A 25,391-nucleotide genomic window follows, 5' to 3' on the forward strand; every position below is an offset into this window, starting at 1 on the left:
GATTTTCACATCATGACCATTTTGCGAGACATGTGGGAGAGACTAATATGTTGCTTGACTCTTCTCAGTGTGTACTCTCTCAGTATTTTAACAGTAAACCTCCCCACAATTTGCAAAGCCTCTCCTGTAAAGTCTGCCACTGGAGTTTGCTGAGTATCTCTGAAATGCATGTGCCAATACTAAATAATCCCTTCATGAAATGTGCACTCTTGGTTGGATCTTCTCCATCTCTTGAATGACCCAAGATTGGGTAGTACATTTATCTCACTATAACCAGTTTTATTGCAATAGCCCCCAAAAAACTGTGAAAGCATGAAATGTGAGAAAAATTTTGGTACAAAATAATAAAACTGGTTATCCCAACAAGTTTTGGAATGTAACAGATTAATATTCAACAGTTGTTCATTACATGATATACTTCATTTTGACTCCATTGGCACCACCACTTCATTCAAATGAAGTCAAGAACAAATTTTGTTTTACGGAGTTCTTTTATCAAAGATTTTGAAAAACCATTTCAAAGTCTAATCTTTTACCTGTTCTGTCAGTCTCAAATTATTAACAAATATCATATAACATATAAGGGATAAGCAAAAGGACAGTACAGATTACAGTGATTTTATCATATTAGCATTACTGTGGAACTTGTATTTCATTAGAATGTCTGTTTACCAATATTTATAAATCTGTCTTTAAAAGGTGAATTATCATTGATTGGTAATGCCCTATGATTGAAAGAAAACATCTCAGTCAATATAGAGTTATTTGAAGCACTTGGGAACAAAATATAGCAAAATACTTCAGATCACAGGACAGAATTAATGGACTTAGTTAGGGACTTATCCTTTTTCTCACATCACCAATGAAATGTCTTTGTAACATCATTTTATAATGTCTTACTTCTTAATTTATCATCTGTACAGAAAATTGCACCCATAGGATAGACCCGAGACAGACAAGAATAAAAAAATAAATTGAAGAGCACAATGGGGACATAACCTGGATAGGAAAGAGAATAGAGTTCACCAGAAATTAAGAATGGATACACGCCATTAGGGAAGGCACCACTTGCCATGTGGTGTGTCTACCGAAGTCAGCAGACCCTCTATATAGTCCATATGCAAAATTATAGATTTTATCACTCATTCAGTCCTTTAGTCTCTGGCTGTTACAAACATTAATGCATTCATTAATTTTCATGTCGCGTAACAGATTATACAATAACATATGAAAAATTACTTTCCAAGTCTTTCAAATCATGACACTGGACAACTAGCTTATTCTACATGTTTTCTTGAAAACTGAGTTATTTTGTTTCTTATGTAAAATATATTGGCCATAAATTATGCCGAAAATGTCAACAATACTGAAATCTGTTTTAAAGTTCTGTTCATTAACTATTTGTCACTGTTGTATTTAAAATTCTTCTTTCACATCTAGATAAAGTACACTGATTCAGTGGGACAATATGAAATGTCAGCATTTCATTGGATGACAAATAATTCTAGACAGCAAAAGAGAATGGTCATTTTTCAGCTTTCAGTCTTTTTTTTCCACATAAATATCATGATCAAAATTAATAGTGAGCAACAAAATATGTAATATATGTAAGTTATTTCCTACCAATACTAACTTTTTCTCATGTCAATGCTATGGAATCATACAGTTCTTAAATAAAATTCAGACATTTTAAACAAATCAAAACCCTGGTGAAACTTTCATAAACATCAGGCATATGATCAAAGGCTAATGACTCAACATAATTTTTGTAACTTCCTTATAGCCATTTCTCAGAATTTTCTACAGCATACCATCATAAACAAAAGTCCAATGCATTACAAAATAGAGCACTAATAAGTCCCTAATATTTTATTTCACAATACAATAAACCTTCATCTCTGCCAGCACTTTGTCTCCATGTAAACCTCAGCAACACGCAAAATATGTCACAAAATCTCATAATACCATCGATATGCCTCAAAGAGAAAAATTGCTCTGCATTGTAATTCTAATCATTAACTACATATAGGTCTGAAAAACAACATTCTCCATTATGCCTTGCACTCACAAAGACACCACAATAATAAGTGAACTGACATAGCTTATAAACTTCTTATTTTTCATTTTCCATGAACTTTTTTTTTTTTTTTTTTTTTTTTTCCACTAAAGCACCAGATGTTTTGGTATTGCTAAGACTGGCTGACTATAATAATATTTTCTCAGTCTGACTCATTTATGAAAACAATTTAAATTTCTTTCTTTTAAATGCAAATAAACACATTTGAAATTACTGTCATGTTGGGGAATTTATGTTCAGTTAATTCCATTGTACTGAGACAGTAGAAGGCAAATACATAGTATAATGTAATTATAAAAAGATGAATAGGTAAGTAAAAAACAAATTTTGCAGCATGGAAATTCATATTGATGAAGCAATATTCACATGCGAAAACAATCAGACACATAGTCAATTTTGACAAAGTAGGCAATTTTCCACATCTCAGGTAGATTTGATTAGATTTACTTTCATTCAAATTAATTTTTATTTATTTATAAGGTAATAAACTAACATTAGAACTACTACTATACTTATTTATAATGAACACATTACTGCACTGAAATGGTGCAGAAGTTAGATCGTACTTTATGTATATAATTCTTTTCTTAACATAGTTGGTAATTACTTTTTCATTTTATTTAATAGCTCAATTGCTCAATTACATTATTATTCTATATAGTTCTGTACTTTCATATTTGTAAAGCTCAGCTAAAATTTTACTTTCTCTCTTGTCTTAGATTCCTCCATTATCTACTTTCTCCATCTACAGATACTTAGCAATAATATTTTATTTGATTTCCTGAATGTAAAGTACTAGTAAACATAATACAAAGTCTCTAGTCCATTGCTTCCTCAACATAGTTCTCCACAGTACATCAACATAGTCGTCGTTATTATAATTATCCTCATCATAAAACCATAAGACATTTCCATTGATGTGGCCGAGCAGTTCTACATCTACATGACTACTCTGCAATTCACATTTAAGTGCTTGGCAGAGGGTTCATCGAACCACAATCATACTATCTCTCTACCATTCCACTCCCGAACAGCGCGCGGGAAAAACAAACACCTAAACCTTTCTGTTCGAGCTCTGATTTCTCTTATTTTATTTTGATGATCATTCCTACCTATGTAGGTTGGGCTCAACAAAATATTTTCGCATTCGGAAGAGAAAGTTGGTGACTGAAATTTTGTAAACAGATCTCGCTGTGACGAGAAACATCTTTGCTTTAATGACATCCATCCCAATTCGCATATCATATCTGCCAAACTCTCTCCCGTATTACGTGATAATACAAAACGAGCTGCCCTTTTTTGCACCCTTTCGATGTCCTCCGTCAATCCCACCTGGTAAGGATCACACACCGCACAGCAATATTCTAACAGAGGACGAACGAGTGTAGTGTAAGCTGTCTCTTTAGTGGACTTGTTGCATCTTCTAAGTGTCCTGACAATGAAACGCAACCTTTGGTTCGCCTTCCCCACAATATTATCTATGTGGTCTTTCCAACTGAAGTTGTTCGTAATTTTAACACCCAGGTACTTAGTTGAATTGACAGCCTTGAGAATTGTACTATTTATTGAGTAATCGAATTCCAACGGATTTCTTTTGGAACTCATGTGGATCACCTCACACTTTTCGTTATTTAGCGTCAACTGCCACATGATACACCATACAGCAATCTTTTCTAAATCGCTTTGCAACTGATACTGGTCTTCGGATGACCTTACTAGACGGTAAATTACAGCATCATCTGCGAACAACCTAAGAGAACTGCTCAGATTGTCACCCAGGTCATTTATATAGATCAGGAACAGCAGAGGTTCCAGGACGCTTCCCTGGGGAGCACCTGATATCACTTCATTTTTACTCGATGATTTGCTGTCTATTACTACGAACTGCGACCTTCCTGACAGGAAATCATGAATCCAGTCGCACAACTGAGATGATACCCCATAGGCCCGCAGCTTGATTAGAAGTCACTTGTGAGGAACAGTGTCAAAAGCTTTCCGGAAATCGAGAAATACGGAATCAACTTGAGATCCCCTGTCGATAGCGGCCATTACTTCGTGCGAATAAAGAGCTAGGTGCTAGGCACTTCAGTATGGAACCGCGCGACTGCTAAGGTCGCAGGTTTGAATCCTGCCTCAGGCATGGATGTGTGTGATGTCCTTAGATTAGTTATGTTTAAGTAGTTCTAAGTTCTATGGGACTGATGACCTCAGATGTTAAGTCCCATAGTGCTCAGAGCCATTTGAACCATCTGAACATTTTCATTAATTTTCACTGCTCACAAGATATTCTCATCTTACAATTCACCACCAAACATCATCAGTAACCAAAATATCCACGGGTGTGCTGCCGGTCTATAGTGTCCAACGGGCACAATATTTCGGTGATCATACATGTCGCCATCATCAGGTGAACTGACGGACTGAGCTCCTGTGAACGTGCCGGCACGGAAATCCGTACACTATGATGCTCAGAGGGAACTGGGTTCAGTCGCGGCGGCGGCCGATTTAAATACCCTCCGCCCGCGGCGCGCTCCCTCCACCGTCTGCACCCCGTGCCATGGTCGCGCAGTGGAACAGATTGCGATGGCGTCTGAGATGACGTCGGTGTGATGGCTCTGTCCACCGTGGTCGTCACAACTAGACGTTTGCTCGATTTACTCTTGATTAACCCAATCGCTGGTTCCCAAGCCTTGCTAAGATTATAGCCACAGTCACGGTTTATGAGGTTGTCATTGGTGCGAATTTCGATGGCCTCTCTAACAATGCTGTCCCAGTATCTCGACATCGGTAGCAGAATCCTCGTGTGGTCATACTCCATAGCGTGATTTTCCGACAAACAATGTTCAGCGACCGCCGACTTGCTCGGATACATCAGTCGAGTGTGCCTCTGGTGTTCACGGCATCGATCCTTGACGGTATGCATCGTCTGACCAATATACGACTTGCCACATTGACACGGAATCTGGTACACGCCGGCCTTCCTCAAACCGAGGTCATCTTTGGCGCTCCCCACCAGTGCACGAGTTTTATTCGGAGGACAAAACACAGTTCCGACCCAGTGTTTCTTCAGAATGCGGGCGATTTTCCCCGAGAGTGCGCCTGTGTATGGAATAAATTCAGTGCCTACCTCCTCCCTCGTGACTTCATCCATCTCAACAGGTTGTGCTGCAGTGGTTGGGCGGAGAGCATGTTGAATCTGTCACTCTGAGTACCCATTTTTTCGAAATACAGTTCTCAGATGTTCCAATTCCTGGGGTAGACTCTCTGCATCAGAGATAGTACGCGCCCTATGTACTAGAGTTTTAAGTACACCATTCCTCTGTGAAGGGTGGTGGCAGCTGTCTGCGTGCAAATACAGATCAGTGTGCGTTGTCTTCCGATACACCCCATGACCTAGGGTGCCGTCAGCCCTTCTCTTGACCAAGACGTCAAGGAAAGGTAATTTACCCTCCGTTTCACTATGGAGACTGAAACTCAGAGTGGCAGATTCAACGTGCTCTCCGCCCAACCACTGCAGCACAACCTGTTGAGATGGATGAAGTCACGAGGGAGGAGGTAGGCACGGCATTTATTCCATACACAGGCGCACTCTCGGGGAAAATCGCCCGCATTCTGAAGAAACACCGGGTCGGAACTGTGTTTTGTCCTCCGAATAAAACTTGTGCACTGGTGGGGAGCGCCAAAGATGACCTCGGTTTGAGGAAGGCTGGTGTGTACCAGATTCTGTGTCAATGTGGCAAATCGTATATTGGTCAGACGATGCGTACCGTCAAGGATCGATGCCATGAACACCAGAGGCACACTCGACTGATGTATCCAAGCAAGTCAGCGGTCGCTGAACATTGTTTGTCGGAAAATCACGCTATGGAGTATGACCACAAGGATTCTGGTACAGACGTCGAGATACTGGGACAGCGTTGTTCGAGAGGCCATCGAAATTCGCACCAATGACGACCTCATAAACCGTGACTGTGGCTATAATCTTAGCAAGGCTTGGGAACCAGCGATTGGGTTAATCAAGAGTAAATCGAGCAAACGTCTAGTTGTGACGACCACGGCGGACAGAGCCATCACACCGACGTCATCTCAGAGGCCGTCGCAATCTGTTCCACTGCGCGACCGTGGCGCAGGGCGCGGACGGCGGAGGGAGCGCACCGCGGGCGGAGGGTATTTAAATCAGCCGCCGCCGTGACCGAACCCAGTTCCCTCTGAGCAGCCATAGCGTACGGATCTCCGTGCCAGCACATTCACAGGAGCTCAGTCCGTCAGTTCACCTGATGATGGCGACATGTATGATCGCCAAAATATTGTGCCCGTTGGACACTATAGACTGGCAGCACACCCGTGGATATTTTGATTATCAAATACGCCGGGAGAAACTCAAGAATCACATCATCAGTAACAATAAACTCACTATGCAGAAACATCATGACTGTAGTATAGCACTCATTTCCTCATTAACATGTTACAGATTCCAAATCTGTCATTATGACGTTCAATGTATTGTATACCACAAAGAAAATTATACTGAAATGAATAAATGCTCAGGAATTGATTGAGACTTGCACTTCGTGTAGAACATAATAAAATACAAACCATCATTTATTTACAACCAGTAGAAAAGTAACACAGCACAAGCAAAAGTAATAACTTACCACATCTAAGTGGTTTGCACAAAAATGTATGAAAAAGTATAACTGAATAGTTATTTAAAATCATTTTGTTTCTACAACATTCATTTTTTTGCATTGTGGAACTTCTTTCTTTTCTTTCTCTCTTTGCTGCACCTATGTTGCTTCCTACACTGAAATTTTTTCCACTTACTCTGTTATGTTCCTTCCAATGATAAGTTTTACGGTTTTGATTACTATGTTCCTTTCTGTTGTGATTTTTATTGTTCCAGTTATGATTACCAAATCTTTCAAAATATGTGTGTGTGTTGTAGCTGTATTTCTCTGTTTTTTCCAACCTTGACCAAAATCGACCTAAAAATCCTTTCTCAAATTCTGTGTAGGTTATGTCGTCATTAGTAGCCCAGCTTAATGCTGACCTTCTTGAAACTTCTTGACAAACTTGATTTTCTTAGTATCAGTCATATTAGACACAAAACTGTCTCTGCAATACTGCAGAAAATCTACAGGATGTAAACTACTTTCGCCTGAAAGGTTTTTCACTGGAGTGTTGCAAATCATGGTGCCAACATTGGTATTAATATTTTGATTATCATCATCATTAGACAATTCTTCAACTTTTTTACACAAAACAGGAACACTACTTTCTAGGTTGCTAGTTTTGTTGCTACTTAATTTTACATTTTCTGTGAATTTGCTGTTACTGTTTTCACCCGTCAACAAAACTGCTCTCAACAAGTGCCAGTTTGGTATCAACATTAGTTTCCAAAGTCAAAATTTGACTACATTTTTGTCCACAATACGTATTCCCTGATGCTCATTTTTGAAAGCAATTTTGTTTTTCTCCCTCTCTTCAGTGATCTCATCTTTGACATTTTTAACTTCATTATTTAATTTGAGTTCAATTACTTTGATTTTGGACTCCACAGATTCTACTCAAACATGTAATCTATCAATTTTTTTGATTAATATCATTTATTTGAGTTTTAGTTTTACTGACACAATCAATGGTCTTCAATAATAACCAATTTCTGTGAACTGGTTGTTATTATCATTTAATTGAGCTGTATTTTTCTGACACAATCAAATAATGTTCCTGTTGACTGACTGAGTTTTATGAACTGGTCATTTGTTATTATCATTTAATTGAGCTGTATTTTTCTGACACAATCAAATAATGTTCCTGTTGACTGACTGAGTTTTATGAACTGGTCATTACTCATTTTTATTAACTGATCCTTATTGTCATTGCTCATTTTTATTAACTGATCTTTATCATCATTGCTCATTTCCCTTAACAATGACAGCTTGTCATTATCATCATCTTGTTGTAATTCATTCATTAGTTTTTCCTGTTTTACAAGTTCATCACTAACGTTTTCCTGTGCTTGTTTCACTATGCTAAATAAGTCTCCCATGTCTATATTATTTCCTATTGATCCAAATTATTCAGTGACTGTTCATGTGAATACTTATACAATGAAACTCATCACCAAAAAAGAAAAAAAAAAAAATAAAGAAAAAATTTCCAGTACTTTGTTGTTGGTTGTCGACATTCTTAATTGTTAAATTAAAAAGAAGGTCAGCATTGGCCATAATATTGATAGTTTATTGATAGCAAATTCGATTTTCAATCACATAGTGATCATTTTCAGTGCTGTGGTGTACAAAATTAAACTCATAGGCACTGGTATCAAATTATCAGCAACCAAAACTGAGAAATGATCACAATAACTGAAACAGTTCCCCCAATGGCCTAACCATAAAAATTCCTGTTGTGGACTGGCAAGACAGCCAATCCACTATGACGGGTAGCCGAAAGGCATGCGTTTAAGCTCACGCAGGCTGGCGTGAGGTCTGGAACAGGACACGGAAATGAGACTAGTAAAAGAGGTACGTAGCTTCTGGAATACTTAACTTTAATCCATAATTGGTGAACATCGGTCTGACGGTACATGCATCACAAATGATAGTGGCGCCTTGCTAGGTCATAGCAAATGACGTAACTGAAGGCTATGCTAACTATCGTCTCGGCTAATGAGAGCGTAATTTGTCAGTGAACCATCGCTAGCAAAGTCGGCTGTACAACTGGGGCGAGTGCTAGGAAGTATCTCTAGACCTGCTGTGTGGCGGCACTCGGTCTGCAATCACTGACAGTGGCGACACGTGGGTCCGACGTATACTACCGGACCGCGGCCGATTTAAAGGCTACCACCTAGCAAGTGTGGTGTCTGGCGGTGACACCACAATTCCGATCTCTGGATCCTGCGCCTCCTTTCACAATAACCTTCACCTTTTCATATTCTGCTAATCCCTGTCCCTTATAAAACTGTTACTGCAAAAACAAACAAGTTTCAGTCCTTCCCAAAAGCTTCACCTTTAGCACTACACCCGAATTTAACTGTATTGGACTTGTCAAAAGCCTACTCTTGTTCTCCTGGTTGCTGCAATGGAAACGCATCTTCACCAGCAATCCCTCCAAACAAAGACAACCTAATTCCTACACTGAAGCTTGCCTCTCCCACTTCATAACACCACCCAACCATGAACCCCCCCCCCCCCCCTCCCCGCTTCTAAACACCCCCTGATCACCTTCCAGGGATCCCTTACCTCCAACTTTACCTCACCATCCTTTTGCAGGTCCTTTCCTTAGAACACTAATCTTTCAGCAGAGGAAAGAGCAGTCATACACAGTCTCAAAACAGGTTCTGTCATAATCATCCTCCTTGCTGACAAAGGCTCCATCACTATCGTGATAAGTTGGAGTGACTAATTGGCGAAAGACCTTTGTCAGTTGTCTGAATTATCCACCTATAAACTCTTCCAGAGTGATCCCATCCCAGAAGTCCAACATAATCTCAAATCCCTGCTTAAAGCCTTAGACCTTTCCCAGAACCTTTCCCCTGAATCCATTTCCCTCCTCACCCCAATGACACCCCCTCTTTTACGTGCTCCCCAAAATTCAGAAACCGCACAGTACTGGGTGCCTCATTGTAGATGGTTATTGTTCCCCGACAGAAAGGACTTCAGCTGTCATTGACCAATGTTTCCAACCAGTTGTCCATAATCTAGCCTCCCTCGTCAAATATACCAACCATTTCCCTTTACCCCCTGGTTCCCTACTGGCCACTGCTGGCGCCATTTCTGTACATACCAATGTCCCTCATACGATTGATCTTGCTGCAATTGACCACTGTTCTTTGGACTCCAGGCCCACTACCTCATTCCTCGTATATATAACTGTATCATAACACATAACTACTTCTCCTCTGAAGGGAATGTGTACAAATAAAGCTGCAGCACAACCATGGGCACCCAGATGACACCGCCGTATGCCTACCTGTTTGTGGGCCATCTTGAGGAAACCTTCCTAGCCTTCCAGTAACCCAAGCCCCTGGTCTTGTTTAGGCTCATTGATGATATCTTCATGATCTGGACTCAGGGCTTAGATACCCTATCTTCATTCCTTCACAACCTTAAACCCTTCTCTCCCATCCACTTCACCTTGTTCTCCTCAACCCAGTGTGCCACCTTCGTGGACTTGAACTCCACTTCTCTGTTGGTTCCAGCCCCACCTCTGTCCACATTAAACCCATCAACCATGAACAGTACCTGCATTTTGACAGCTGCCATCCCTTCCACATCAAAAAATCCCTCCCATGGACTGGTGTATCTGCAATGACAAGAACTCCCTTTCCCAGGAAGCTGAAAGTCACCAAGGCCTTCACAGACAGACCGCTATCCCCTGGACCTAGTCCACAAACAGGTTTCCTGTGTCATTTCCCCACACACCCCCAATCCTCCCACCAGCTCCAAGAGCCAGCTGCGAAAGAGTGCCCCCCCCCCCCATCATCACTCAGCACCACCCCATACTGGAACAACTGAACCACATCCTTCATCAGGGGTTGGATTATGTATCATCATGCCCTGGAATGATGGATATCCTACCCAATATCCTTCCCACCCCTCCTAAAGTGATGTTCTGCCACCCACTCAACCTCCACGACATTATAGTCCATCCTTATGCCACTCCTAATCCCAATCTCTTGCCACAGGATCATATCCCTGTGGAAGACCCAGGTGCAAGACTTGCCCAGTCCACTCACCCAGCACTTCCTATTCCAGTCCTGTGAAAGGTTTATCTTATCCTAGCAGCCGTTTTGTATACCAGCTCTGTTGCAACCACTGCACAGCTTTCTATATTGGTATGACTACTAACCAGGATGAACAGCCACTGCCAGTCTGGGGCCCCCCCTCCCTCCCTCCCCCTGTACCTCTCATTTTCTGCTCCCCAGTCTTTCCCCCTACACCCCAACTCCTGACACTGTGCTTTGTAATAACAATATGGAGCAGAAAATAACATGACTGATTTCAATGGCTGCTTCACAACCTAGCCATGTGGATCCTCCACTCCACCACCAACTTTTGCTAACTGTGAAGATGGAAGTTATCCTTACAACACATTCTCCAGTGTGAAAATTACCCTGGCTCCAATCTACAGTAAACTACTGTCCCCACATCCTCCACACAACAGTTTCCACCCCCTCTGTCCTATCACTTTCTCCCTTTTGGTGTACCCCACACTGATTTCTTCCCTCTGCCAATGCACAGACCTGTTCTGCCCCCCCCCCCCTCCCTCCCTCCCCCTGTACCTCTCATTTTCTGCTCCCCAGTCTTTCCCCCTACACCCCAACTCCTGACACTGTGCTTTGTAATCTCACCAGATTGTGATCTAGTCCCTGCACTCCCTGCCAGACAGCACTCTTCTTTCCTCCCCCACCCATAACCTGCTATCCCTCCCCAGTCCTCATTCTGCTCCAGGTTGCTATTCACCTAACAGTCACTTCCTGGTCAGAGCTGACAGTGGTAGCAGTCATGTGAGGATGAGGTGTGCTTGCTTGTGGGAATTTGTGTGTGTTTTCTTTGCTGAAGAATGTTTAATGTGTAACAGTCTTTTTGTTGTGCCTGTCTGTAACTCAATGGGTCATCTTTACAGTGAGTAGCTGTCTATACTTTTCCTAATACTGTTGAGTGTAACAATTTGTAGGGATAAGAAAGGGAACAATCACACAGGCTCAGTTGTAGGTAAAGTACAGTTCATTATTAGGGAACTGCAATCAGTCTACAAAGGAGAAAGCATCCAAAACATACATGTGCAAACCGTCCTAGAACATTGCTCAATTGTGTTGGGCCTGTACCAAGTAGGACTAATGGGGGATATTGAACATTTACAAAGAATGGCAGCACAAATGATCATAGGTTTGTTTGATGTATGGGAGAATGTAAAAGAAATGCTGAAAGACAGACTGGCAGACACTTGAAAGCAAACAGAAACAATCTCTTGAAAGTTTCTGGAACCAACGTTAATTAACCCCTTCCTTGCAGCACCTGTAGTCATTAACACTATAACAGCCTTATGATCACTGATATTTCCCTCTGTGTTAACAAACTTTTAAAATTTATGTCTGTTAATTACTAGGAGGTCAAAGTCATTGCCTTAATGAGTCAGTTTGCCATCTGCTTGAAATAATTTTCAGAAAAGACATTGAGAACAATCTCACTTGAATCCCTGCTTCTGGCATGAGTCAGAGAGATTCAGTATAAAGTCCATTGTACTTTCGGTAACAAGCAAGATTATTGAACTTATACAAATTTTGTGCCAATAAAAAATTCCATTCAGCTTTCTCATGGTACTCTCTTTAGTGTTCCATTTTACTTGGTCACTACTAGTGAAGAGGTGCTCATATCAGATCTTGAATGAAATGTAACACCAGCTTTATGAATAGTGCAATAAAACTGCCAACACAAAATTATAATTGAATACTATGATTCCTGATTAGTAACGTACCTTACACTGAGATTATTTTTTTCATGCTTACATCATTTTACTCACGAAAGATGTCTCGTTCAGTTTGCTGAATTGTATTTAAATGTATTTTGTATGTTTCATAATTATTTTGTGTTAATGTATGTTTTCATTAGATGTTACTTTTCATTACTAGTTTTTCATAAACCAAAGATACTCATTGTTTCAGTACCTTTTCGTTAAACTTTTAGGAACACTGAAAAACATATTGGAGAAATCATATATGCAGAAATGTAAAGACTTACTTATAATCTTTGTGAAGATGTCAGTACAAATTTTGGAATGGGTATATGTAAATTATCAATATGAAAACTACAATTGCACTCAAGCAGCGGAGGCACATACATCACTGGTGAAGCACGCTACCTGTGCTTGGCCTGAAGAAGAGTTGTGAGGCTTTGCTTGGACTGTGGTGTGACACTAAACAAATTGTTGTGCGTCATTATTACAACACTGCAAAATTGTCGTGTCCTCACATCAGAAGGCAGACACAGAGAAGAAGCCTTCGACACTGCAACCCACTATGAATGTGGAACGGAAGCACGATGAACATTGTACACCTGTCCCCCCTCTGTACATTCTGTGCAGTAGAGGGTCATGGGCAGAGATGTATGATATCATAGCCAACTGCTGCAAGGAAGAAGTAAGCGTAGAGTTTCTGGACTCAGACGCCATTGTCCGGCTGCAGGCAGCCAGCATGGTAGACCACCATGCACTGAAGGACGCTGTGGCTGCCCACATTGTTGATCCACCTACTGTGGAGAAGACGACTGCACTGAAACAGCACGAGAAGCACTCCAAGCCCCTGATCAGGGGGCTGCCTTGGATCTTTGATGAGAAGATGGTCCAAGAGGGGCTGTCACATGCTGGATTCCAGGATGCAACTACTAAGCTGCACAACTGGACAAAAAAGAAGAGACCACCGCTGTACATCGTCATAGTGGAAATGGGAACGGATGGCATCAACATCTTTGGGATGGGGAAGCTCTTACGCTCTCCTGTGACCATCGAAGCTATCTCCCCCTATGCATGGACCCTAAGCCACAGTGCTTCAGATGCCAAGCTGTAGGGCATGTGGCTAAATACTGCCGTAACTTGATGTGGTGCGTAAAGTTCACTGGTGCGCACGACACCCTGCCTGTGACAGATGAAGATAACAGGTGCCAACTTGTGCTCAGTGCGGTGGGCCACATGTTGCAAACTGATGTGGCTGCCTGGCTTTCACCAGCAATGGCTGCACTGGCGACAAGGCGCAAACCAAGAAGACGTGATAACGGTGCCGCAAGTGCCACCAAATGAAGACACAACCGAAACGTGAGAAGAAAACTCCCACTACCATCATGCAGCCACAATACTTTGCCAGTGAGAGTGGCGTGGGGGACCTGCTACCAGCAGTTACACGGCAGGTGCCGCAAGTGAAAGAGATGTGCACCATGCTGGCGGCCGCGCCGGAGTCGCCACTGATGCAGTGCGGCAGGGGGCTCTCCCAGCCTAAACCGCAGCACATCGTGCCGCAGCACATCATGCCACAGCACCGTCACGGACTGATCTCTTATGATGAACATATGGCTTGACATGGTATCTGCTTGTATGATACTCGCTTCTAACTTAATCCATCCTTGCATGACCTATCACAGGCAGCAAGACATCTGCTACTGCTCTTACTACTTGACGTAACTATCACAGAGGTTTTTTCTCCTTTGGCGCTTGCCTTGGCACTTTTTCCCTCTGCCCTTCCAACCATTACCCTTTGTTTGACTTTCAACCCAATCTATCTCCAGATGAGCCCATATAAATGGTTAACCTTAACCAGATGTGCGCAAACATTGCAGTACCCACAGCCTGCAACACCTCACTTTAGTGAAACTAAACCTTATGCAGAGATGGCAGCAGACTTTTGAGTTGGCCATCATGCCGGTGTGGGTGTGGACGGGCTCCACCTCTAGCTATCTCAGTTGTAAATTATGTAATTTATTAATTATTTATGGATATTTGCGAACAGTAATATCCTCTAACATTAAGACTGAAATTTCAGACTACAAAAAGTATGTAACACTTCACAAATTAATAGTTTTCATTAAAACTTGAAGTGTTGACAATAATATATGCTCCTATAATATTAAAAATTTTATAAACAGCTCATGCGTATGTAACTGGTGGCTGGATTATTGATTTGATTTTGTTTTGGAGTCAGTGTTATGATGGGCTAATGTGAGTTATGTGAGAAGAATAATACAATTTTGAAGAGATCTCAGAGTAGTGTTTTGCATCTTTAGTTACGCCCAGCTCACATGACCCAGATCATCACGTGACTGAGCTAAGTAAACTACACAGGGTTTGTTGTTCATAAATGCACCACTCTACAAGTAAATTAAGCAGTTACATTAAATATGGTGTTTTGGATACAAGCTTAAAAACTTCTCAGCTCATAAATGAATATTCTGAAAATGTGTTTAGGGCAGTAGTGGGGACATTTTAATAGTGACGAAGATTAATGATCAAGTGATAGAAGTGTTTCCGTGTCCTAGAAACGGTACGGACCAAAAATGATTTGTAATGAGAGAAACATAGAAATTTTAGCCCATTTGCTGCAAATATCTTTCATCCTAAATGCAGCTCTCAAAAAAAGAAAAAATAGCATTTAAAGATTAATCAATGTAAAAATAAAATAAAATGTTTTAACTTTTGGGAGATCCTAAATTTGTAATATCAATTATGAATTTACTTTACTGGTGCATCACTAGTTATAAGACTGCTGTTGATCTATGATAATAATAGTCATGGTGTTCAACAACTTCAGAAGTAATTTTGAACTATGTAACTGGTAATGAATCTTAATGTCATATATATTTTCTCAACAGAGGGTGCTAATGGTGATGGCATGGCAGTTGTCTCATCCCTTCGATCATTTGACCGAGAGCAGCAGAAAGAATATTTGATTCCAATTGTAATAAAGGATTCTGGAAATCCTGCCATGTCAGGGACCAGCACACTAACTGTTGTCATTGGAGATGTTAATGATAACAAAATGCAGCCAGGCTCCAAAGATATATTTGTATATAATTATATGGTAAGACATTCTTGTTCGAATTTAGTAGTTAGCTAATCCTCTGTAGAATAGACAATTGGCACGATTTCTGTAAAAATGGTGTACAGTGGTTCAGTTTACAGATTATTAAATACCAAAGCTGCTTACATTTTATAAATAGAAACATAGTAATCTTTGATAATGCTCATCTTTCTAGTGAAACACCAAGCAGGGTGGTGCAGTGGTTAGCACACTGGACTCGCATTCAGGTGGATGACAGTTCAAACCCATCTCCGGCCATCCTGATTTAGGCTTTCCGTGATTTCCCTAAATCATTTCAGGCAAATGCCAGGATGGTTCCTTTGAAAGGGCATGGCCGATTTCCTGAAAGAATTTTAAATTGTAGAATTTTATCCATGCTAGGCATAGAATATGATAATTTTAAAAACTTGTGGGGCATGACTCAGACTGAAAATCAAAGTGTAAACCTTTTGATTGAAAAATTATGCACAGTTGAACTGCATGACCAAAGTACAGGTGAATCAGCTGCATTTGTTGGACACAGTGGACCTGAGAAGAAAATTCAGCAAAATAAAAATGACGATAGAGAAAAATTGAAAAATAATATGGAATATTCAAAACAAAAATTCCCTCATAAATATGGGCAGGTAGACCACTGTGCAGCAGAATGTCCAATAAAAAAGACAGACAGTAGCATTTGCATCAATCAGCCTGAGAAGAACGTTGTATTTTAGCACATGCTTTCGGTGCCTCAGTCAATAACTGTATTGCAGTTGACAGTTGGTACTGCTACAGTGGCAGCAGAAATCACGTCACTGCAAATAAACAATATTTTGTGTCTTATAGTAAATTCACTGTTGCTCAAAAAATGTCAATTGGAAAAATAGGTGTAAGCATGTTGGCTCATGGACAGGAAACTGTGAAAGGTCCAAATGCAGTTGAATAACGCCAGAAAAAATGCTGAACTGAAAGATGCGCTTTATGTTCCTGAAGAAAATGCTCACTTGATCTCTGTAAAAGCAGCAGTATGAAAAGGATTTGAAGACAAAGTGACTGGAAAAATGATGATGGCTGATCACATCAACCGTGGTCTCTTTGTTCTGGACATGTGTTGCTACTCCAGCATAACCAGTTCAAATGAATTTGGTGTTGTCACTGAAAATGATGTAAGTTTGTCATGAGACATTCAGCCATTAACACAAAAGGAAAAAGCATGAAAAATATCTTGAAGCAGATGAACATTAATGCAGAAGGGTGCAAAGAGGAATTATGTGATGGATGTTCACTGGGAAAAATGCATCAACTGTCATTCAGAAACTGAATGAATTGAATATTGGTTATTGGTGAAGAAATCCATGCTAGTGTAAATGGATCTACATAGAGACTCTCAGAAAAGGTCACTGCTGCGTATGTTTTAAAGATGATTTTACCAAATTTCATGAAATTCTCTTCCTGAAGCAAAAGAGTGAAGTCAGCATAATTCTGGAACAGGTCTTGAATGAAGCTAAGACAAACAGTCACATTATCAAATGTCCAGTTGTTGCAGAAATACAAAAGCAATCCACTGTGGTGTGTGTTCGTTCTATGTTGAGCCCTAGTAAACTGCCAACTGTGGAAGGGAGAAACTTGCAATACAGCTAAATACTTTTTCAAAAACACTGTGAAGACATCTATTGAAAACAAACCTCCTTGTGAACCCTGGTATGGACGACCAGTAGGCAATCTGAATAATCTGAGAATCCTTAGAACAGAGTGTTATGAGCAGGTAAACAAGAATGTTCATTCAAAGTTTGATGACAATGCTGTGCATGGACATTATGTTTGGAATTTGAATGACAGAGATGACTTTAGGCTCTGGATTCCATCTTGGAGGAAGGTTGTGGTAAGTCACTATGTAAACCTCAAGACTGAAGTAGTATGCAATCTGCACACCAGTATCACTGAATTTGAAGTTGCTGACAATGAAACCATTTGACAGAGCCAACCTATTCAGATTTGTGATGAGGAAAAGGGGTCAGAAAAAGTCAGCCATGACAAGAGGATGCAGGTTTAAGTGAAGAGGAAATAGATTTGGATACGACATCAAGTTCCAGAGGAAGTCAGGTATTAAGTGAAAAACTAAGAAGCACATGTGAAAAGAGGAAGCCAGAATGGATGACTGGTGGAGATTATGTGTACTTGGCTGAAAATCCTGTCATCAGGGACAAGGATCCAAGCTGAAGATTTGCAGTCTAGTTGTAAAATGCAGTGGCTAGAGGTCATTCATGAAGAACTGAAGCCCCTGAAAGAGAATAATATTTGAGTAGTAGTTGAGTGTTCAAGTGGTGCACAGACTTCATAGAACTGATAAGTCTTACACAAGAAAACTACAGAAAATGGGAATGTTTGCTTTAAGGGCCGACTTGTGGCAAAGAGACAGGAAATTTACTACAAAGAAACATTTGGCTCTGTTGCATGTTATGATGTTATTTGAATCCTGTTGGCAGTAGCTATTCCAGAGAAAATACATTTAGACCAGTTTGACATCAAAACAGGTTTTCTCAATGGTTTACTCAAAGATGAACAACATGAAAGTTTTGAAGATGATGCTGAATGTGTATGTTTACTGAAGCAAAGTCTGTATAGTCTTGAATGGGCACTGCACTATTGAAGCAAATGTTTCATAGACTTCATGCTGAAAGCTGGATTTAAAAACAGTGGAGCTGATCCATATCTCTTCCACTGTCAGAGCAACAAGAACTGTTTATATATTGCAATCTATGTTGATGATGGTTTAGTTGTCAGTAGCAACAGAGAAGATACTGAAGGGTTCATGAAATGTTGAAGTCGGAATTTCACATAACAAAGCTTTCAATAACTTTTTGGGTATGAAGATAATAGCAAAATGAAGATGGATTGATAGCAATTAACCAAGAGGACTATACTAAGAAAATTCTGGAAAGATTTGGAATGGCTGAGTCTAATGGAGTTTCTACTTCAGTTTGGTGCAAAGAAGATAATGTTAAAGAAAAGATCACAACCAAAGTTCCTCATTGCGAAGCTCGAAGCTGTACGGTGTCTTATGTATTTGACTATGGTCTTACATCCAGACAATGCTTTCCCAGTGAACAAATCACCTACAGCCATGGAAGATCCTACGGTTTAAGACTGGAATCAAGTGAAATGAATTTTTGGATAACTGAAGAATACAGTGGATCAAACTATTATCTACAAGAACAAAGAAGGTCTAAAGGTCTACACAGATGCTAATTACGATGGTGACAAAAACATGAGACATTCAATGACAAGTGTTGTCACAACTCTGAGTCATAGGACAGTATCATGGACTAGTCAGTTACAGAAGGCAGTAGCAACAACCAGTATGGAAGCAGAAATAATAACAGCAAGTGAAGGAGCAAAGATTGCTGTATGAACTGACTGGAAGCGACACCTCCTGTACTTTGCATTGACAGTGAAAGTACAGCAAAATTGTTTAAAAATCCAATGTATCATCGAAAATCAAAGCACATGGATGTCCATCACTTCTATGTCAGGGAAAGATTCTTGAATGGGGACCTTTGATTAGAACACATTGACAGAACTAACCATTTAGCTGATGCATAATCCACAAATTCAACTGCACTTGCTTTACAAAGCTATAAAACGTCACATTACACAGATATATGAAAATAAACTTCATATTTTTATCTTCAATGTTAACACTTCCTTCGAAGAAAAACTCCAATTCTTTCAGACAGTATCTCTAGTTGGGCCCTTTCCAATGGCTTGGTTGGTCATTGGAAAGGCTCCAACTTGAGATGCTGTTCGAAAGAATCGAAGTGCAGAAAATTAAAACCATGTGAAATTTAATACTCATTTTCACATCTCTTTGAAGGAAGCATTAACATTGAAAATAAAAGTACAGAGTGCATTGTCATCTACCTATGTAGGTGACTTTTTATATCTTTATTAAGTAAGTATAGCATTCTAACTACACCTTAACAATATTTACATTCACTACTTAAATTCGAGATAAATAGTCCACCAAAATTTGAAAAAAATACGAGGGGCGTTCAGAAAGTAAGCTCCGATCGGTCGCGAAATGGAAACGACTATGAAAATCCGATAAAGCTTTGCACAGATGTGTTGGGTAGTGTCTCTAGTATAAACCCAGTTAGCATCACGTCGCTCTTCTCATTTCTGAGCTCGCAGTGAGTGCGTAAAGATGTCTAGAAAATAGTGTCTGCCGCCAAGTACGAGGGCCTGGTGAGAAATTTCGCCTGAAGCTATGCAGCTAACATTACATAACTGTCGTGCTGTTTCGTCTTCACGACAATTCTCAGCCGCATTCTGCAGGGGCAATGAAGATGCTCCTGCATCGTTTTCAAATGGAAATGTTAGATTACCCACAATACAGTCCGCAATTGTCTCCCCCTGAGTTTCATCTCTGGTCACATGAACCGCTGTCTTTGAAGACAACATTTTGGCACAGACAATGAGGTGTAGGCCAGCGTGGAGAATTGGCGGAAAGCACTGGCGGCTGCCTTCTATGATGAGGCTATTGAAAAGTTGGTACAACGCTATGACAAAAGTCTAAGTCAGAACGGCGACTACGTAGAGAAGTAGCTGAAAGGTGTAGCTAATTGTTACAAGTAAAACATTTCTGATGTTCACTGTGGTTTCAATTTGGCAATCAATCGGAGCTTACTTTCTGAACAGGCCTCGTAGTAATATCCACAGCTACAATAGTATAAGAAGTCCTTCATTATTTATCACTGAAGCTAACAATGGCTTAAAAGGTGTCCAATATTACACTCAAAAGTCTCTGAACATTTGCCTAATAATACAAAATGTCTGACAAATAGCAAAGCAAAGTTTAAACCTAAATCAAAATTCTTTCTATTTTGTAGAGGACATTTTTGTTAAAATCAAGTAGCATATATAATGTGGAAGATGAAGATATTTACTTTTTTGTTAAATTTAAGTGCTCTTATTATCAATTAAATTAGACATACCTACCTAATCCATTGTAACACTCACTTTACCCTTATGGCAATGGAAAACTATCATGACAGTACTGAGGAAACTATTCTGATTCACGATCTATTAATTACTGCCCAAAAATCAGAGCTCAAAAGAGATCATGACACCCAACTGTATTCTGTGTGACTCTGATAATGTGAAATGATGGGAAAAGGAATTTTTGGGGGAACCAAACACCTCAATATGCATACAGTGTACATGGAGTGTTGGAGTGTTCTCTAATCATTTTTGGACTATTAAGAAGGAGTGAATTGTTTTGTTGAAGGACCTCTGTGTGGTGTTGTAAGTGATCAAATATATGCACATATGTCCCTTCTGTACCAAAATAGTAAGGAGGTGTTTCTGAATGATATGGATGCTCATGAACAGTTGTTGTTTGGCATTGAAATGACAAGTGGATTGCCTCAGTGTGGCTCACTACACACTATTAAAAGTTTGAAAACGCAATACTGAAATGCCTCATGTGCCAACTGTGCACAGTCTGGTCCAATTCAAATACAGTTTTACATGTCTTGTTCATCCAGCACCTGACTATCACCCTGATGACTCATGTGAGCTCTGATGGCACTCCGATAATGTGAAATGCCAAACTGTTCCATTTGCTGTGGTGACAGATGCACTTTACCTCCAGTCAGCAGCTATCTCTAATCCCGTTAGTTATTAGTATGTGTTTCACTAGGAGGAGGAGGGGAGGAGGAGATTAGTGTTTAATGTCCCGTTGACAATGAGGTCATTAGAGACATAACACAAGCCTTCTGGTATTCAGTGTCCAAATCCACAAGAAGCTTCTGCAACCTCGTGACATGAGTGCTAATGTCCTCTTTGTTGTCACGTTGAACATGAAAAGATCCTTTGACCAATGTGTTCGATCATTGTGTACTACTATGTTTGAATCACTCTCATAACTTGTTCCAAATTTTACCTGTGTGCGTGCATGTCAACAGAAGCTTTGTTACAGATTTTACTATACTCTGTATGGTGAGAGAAGAGCTCTGACAATTTATGTGACTTTGTTTCACATGTTAGTGTGTCCACGACAGCGATTCAGATCATAAGTTTTTGTTCACATTACGTTTGGAAAAGGAGCTACACTGAAATCTCAAGCATATGAATTTATGTCCAGATTGCATATTTACTTTGAAAGGGAAAGGGACAATGGTGGGCCTTTGATACCAGTGGGTAAAGTGATTGACTGCGTGACAGAAGCACTGAATATTTCTACAAAGACAGTGAAAAGAGTCACTATTTACAAAGAGACTGCAAATTCAGGTGGGAGCCCCATTATTTTGACACCTGGGAAGTCAAGGAAGAGATCATGTTGTGTGACTGAAACAGACAACTTTGACAAAAGTACTATCAGGCATAACATATATGTGTGCTACAGCAGGAATAAGCACCTGACATTAAAAAAAGTTGGTGGCATCACTGTCAGACAGTGGTTTGTTCACAGGCAGAAAGACAAGTTTCTCCACTGTGTTTTTTTTTTAAATGGCTTCCAGTGGAAAAGGTTCTCAGGAAGAAGAAAGGTACCAATGGAATGCTGAGACATTGTGACATGCAGACTATGTCATTTCCTGCTTGAGGTGCTAGCAGTGAATCCAGAGAATGTAACATGGATTGACAAAACATCGATCAGTGTGTATCATGCACAGTCCATCGTATGGACAGACAACATGTGCCCTGAACTGTGAATGTGCCAACTGGTAAGAGAGATTGACTAATTATTGTTCATGCTGGCTCTATGGATGGTCAATTAACACAAGGAAATGAACACAAATTCATTTACAAACTGACTTGTTACTTGTTTGCCACCAAATGTCAGCTCTGATAGTGTTTCTGTAATGGATAAAGTGCCATAACATTTCGTACAATTAAATAAAACACCAACAACCTTGCTGCAGGGAGAGATGAAATAGTCAGCTGATTGAAAGACAATAAAATGGATTATCCACAGAATATGTGAAATGTGGAATTTCTGGGGTGAGTGAAATGATACAGGCCGCTGTACCACTGTCATTACAACACCATCAAACTAGTTTGAGCTCAAATAAAAGCAGATATCATGGAGCAAAATAAAACTCCAGAAAATTGTAAGAACATCATGAAACATGTGTGGAAACTGATCAAAAGGATTGCTGATTCCCTTTCATATGTGTCATTCTACACTGTCCAGTCACCTATCAAAAGCCTGAATAACCACTTTCGAACTACAGACCACTAGGAAATGTGCAGGAAGAGAGTCAGTGAGGTTCTGTAAGGTCCAACAGGTCTGTGGAGCCATGCCAATGCCAGTTCTGTGGCCAGCTGTGCACGGCACACTTTAATCACAGCAGCAGCAAATGTACTCAGTCAGGGGTCCATAGAGTGAACAGCCTGATCGAGATGGTCCCACAGAGTGTCAACTGGGTTTTAATGTTTAGAGTTGGGTGGCCAGAAGAGTATGGTTAACTCATCCTGGTGCTCTTTGAACCATACATCTACAATGAAGGCTGTGTGACATGTTGCATTATCCTGCTGGTAGATGCCATTGTGCTAGGGATAGATGCATGCCCTAAGGATAGATGTATACTTATGTTGATCCATTGTACCTTCCAGAATGACGAGATCACCTAGGGAATGGATCAAAAACATTCCCTAGACCACAATACTCCCTCCTATGGCCTGGACCCTTCCAATGATTGTTGCAGAGTGTTCGTTTTCAGATATTTTGGAGCATAAAACGTGATTCATTTGAAAAGGCCATCTGTCTCCACTCTGTGTACTTCCAGTTCCAGTACTAGGAATCAAATTCCAGCCTTCATCATCAGTGAACAACAGTCAGCATGAATGCATGAACCAGGTGCCTTCTGCAAGGGTCTGAGCACTCAGTTGATCAATGTTTGTATGTCTGTTGCCCGTACACATCTCTGTGGCTGTCTTTCACCTGTCTTCTATGGCCCATGGTGCACCACAGATGCCTTGGTGCAAGTTGTTAATAGTGTCATTTTGCCATGCATGGCATACTTTTAACCGTAGCAGCAGCCAATGTTTTAGAAAGTAACAATCATGCCCATTTTGATGTCAAATAAATCACTCCATTTCCACATTATGGCAATGACTGTGCTGTTTTCCGCATCCCCAGATACACTTTATATATCCTCCATTGCTAGTGCTTCTACCTGCCGTCTTTGTGTGGTTATTGCACATTGATTTTGAACGTAGGTGGTGGTCTCATTAATGTGACTGGAGCTTGTATATAAGTGACACAAAACTGAAAATGCTGGGTTTTTTTCTCCTCAGAAACTGAGGAGGATATGTAAACTGTTTTTGTGTTGCTGTTTTTATTTAAATTTTGTAGGCTGTTGTTTTGTGGTTAAAATTTTTGATCAGTTTTCTATGAATACGGTGGTGACTTGTTCGGCAAGCAAGTAGCTTTGGCTGGCATTTGGCCTAGGAACCTATTGTGCAATTAAATAAAAAAGTTTTAAACTGAGGGGCAATGGTGTAGAAAATGACATGAGAAGAAAGACTAGGGTAAGGGTAAGGAAGTGGGGAGGAGGTCACTAGAGATGCAGAAAAGGGCAATAGCATGGAGGATTTACTGAAGGAACAGCTGTCACCTACGTAGTTCAAGGGAGATGATATGAGAGAAGAATCCATAAGGCACAGGTAATGTGCAACATCTAAATGTTTGAGTTTGTAGTTGGCTACAATCTTTCAGTGATCTTTCATGTGTTTGACAGTGGTTTAGTTGCATATTTCCCTTATGTATCCAGTGCACTCACTTCTACTTTGTGAGGATTTGATCCAAAAGTATGCGCAGCTGTTGACTGCTGTCATTAATAAGAATGTTGTCAATTTCCATAGCTCTTTATAACACTGTTACAGAAGCTGTTTGTTACTTTCTGTGCAAAAGTTTTATCTTCCATAATTTGATATTAATTTCTACAGTATATTCTATTATCGCTTATTTTCCAGGATAGTGTAGTCAGAATTAGCTCTTGTAATCATGTTTTTTTTCTGTATAGTTGTACAGTATGCCAGATGTAATAATGTGTGTGTTTGCCAGATGTTCTGAATCTTGCAGCATATTGAATATAAATTGTCAAATTCCTCAGTAAGTGTCTGAATACTGATTAACTCTATATTCCTTTATTAATCAGATTCTCTTACATGCCAATAGTCCACAGACAACACAAATGTGATCTTTCTGGGTTTTCCCTGGCTGTGCTCTTACAGTGTGTTATTTCTACTTTCACTTGGAAATGTGCTGTTGGTTTTAGCGATTTATTCTGAACCCTTTTAAGTGGTGGCACAGATTTGACTGGCAATTTTCAGTGTCAGACAGGCTTTTATCCAGATTATTTAGTCAAGTCAACAGCACATATTTGTACCAGGTGGTGGTGAAGATACATGAAAGACAAATGTTAAGATGATTTTCCATGTATGCTGAAAAGGTGGCAGTTTGCTGTCTTCCTCTAAGCTCACAGTAAATTTGATGCAGTTAGGTGTATTGTTTAGGTGTTCCAAGCTTTCTCCCAGTTTTTGGAACCTATGAAGCGAGATCACAGATGTATCATCTCAACAACACTCAAAACCCTGCGACTTACATAAAACCGTACCTACTTTGCCGCATATTATTTTATGACAGAGCAAAACAGTTTATCATAAAACTGCATTGATCTTGTTATAATACTGATCATTATATTAAAAATATTGACATCAAAGTACAGCTTTGATGACCCTCCCTGCTATCAGTGCAAAAAA

The 25,391-nt window shown here is 40.1% G+C and overlaps 1 protein-coding gene across 1 annotated transcript in view; it reads left to right on the forward strand.

The window, feature by feature from the left end:
- LOC126484972 (neural-cadherin-like) overlaps nt 1-25,391 on the forward strand; it is a 431,022-nt gene that overhangs the window by 243,791 nt on the left and 161,840 nt on the right. Inside the window, exon 12 of the mRNA XM_050108576.1 lies at nt 15,436-15,644. Coding sequence (XP_049964533.1) covers nt 15,436-15,644 — 209 coding nt within the window. The remainder of the gene's footprint in view (nt 1-15,435; nt 15,645-25,391) is intronic.

This window comes from Schistocerca serialis, chromosome 6 (genome assembly GCF_023864345.2).
Source record: "Schistocerca serialis cubense isolate TAMUIC-IGC-003099 chromosome 6, iqSchSeri2.2, whole genome shotgun sequence".
NCBI classification, from domain to species: Eukaryota; Metazoa; Arthropoda; class Insecta; order Orthoptera; family Acrididae; genus Schistocerca; species Schistocerca serialis.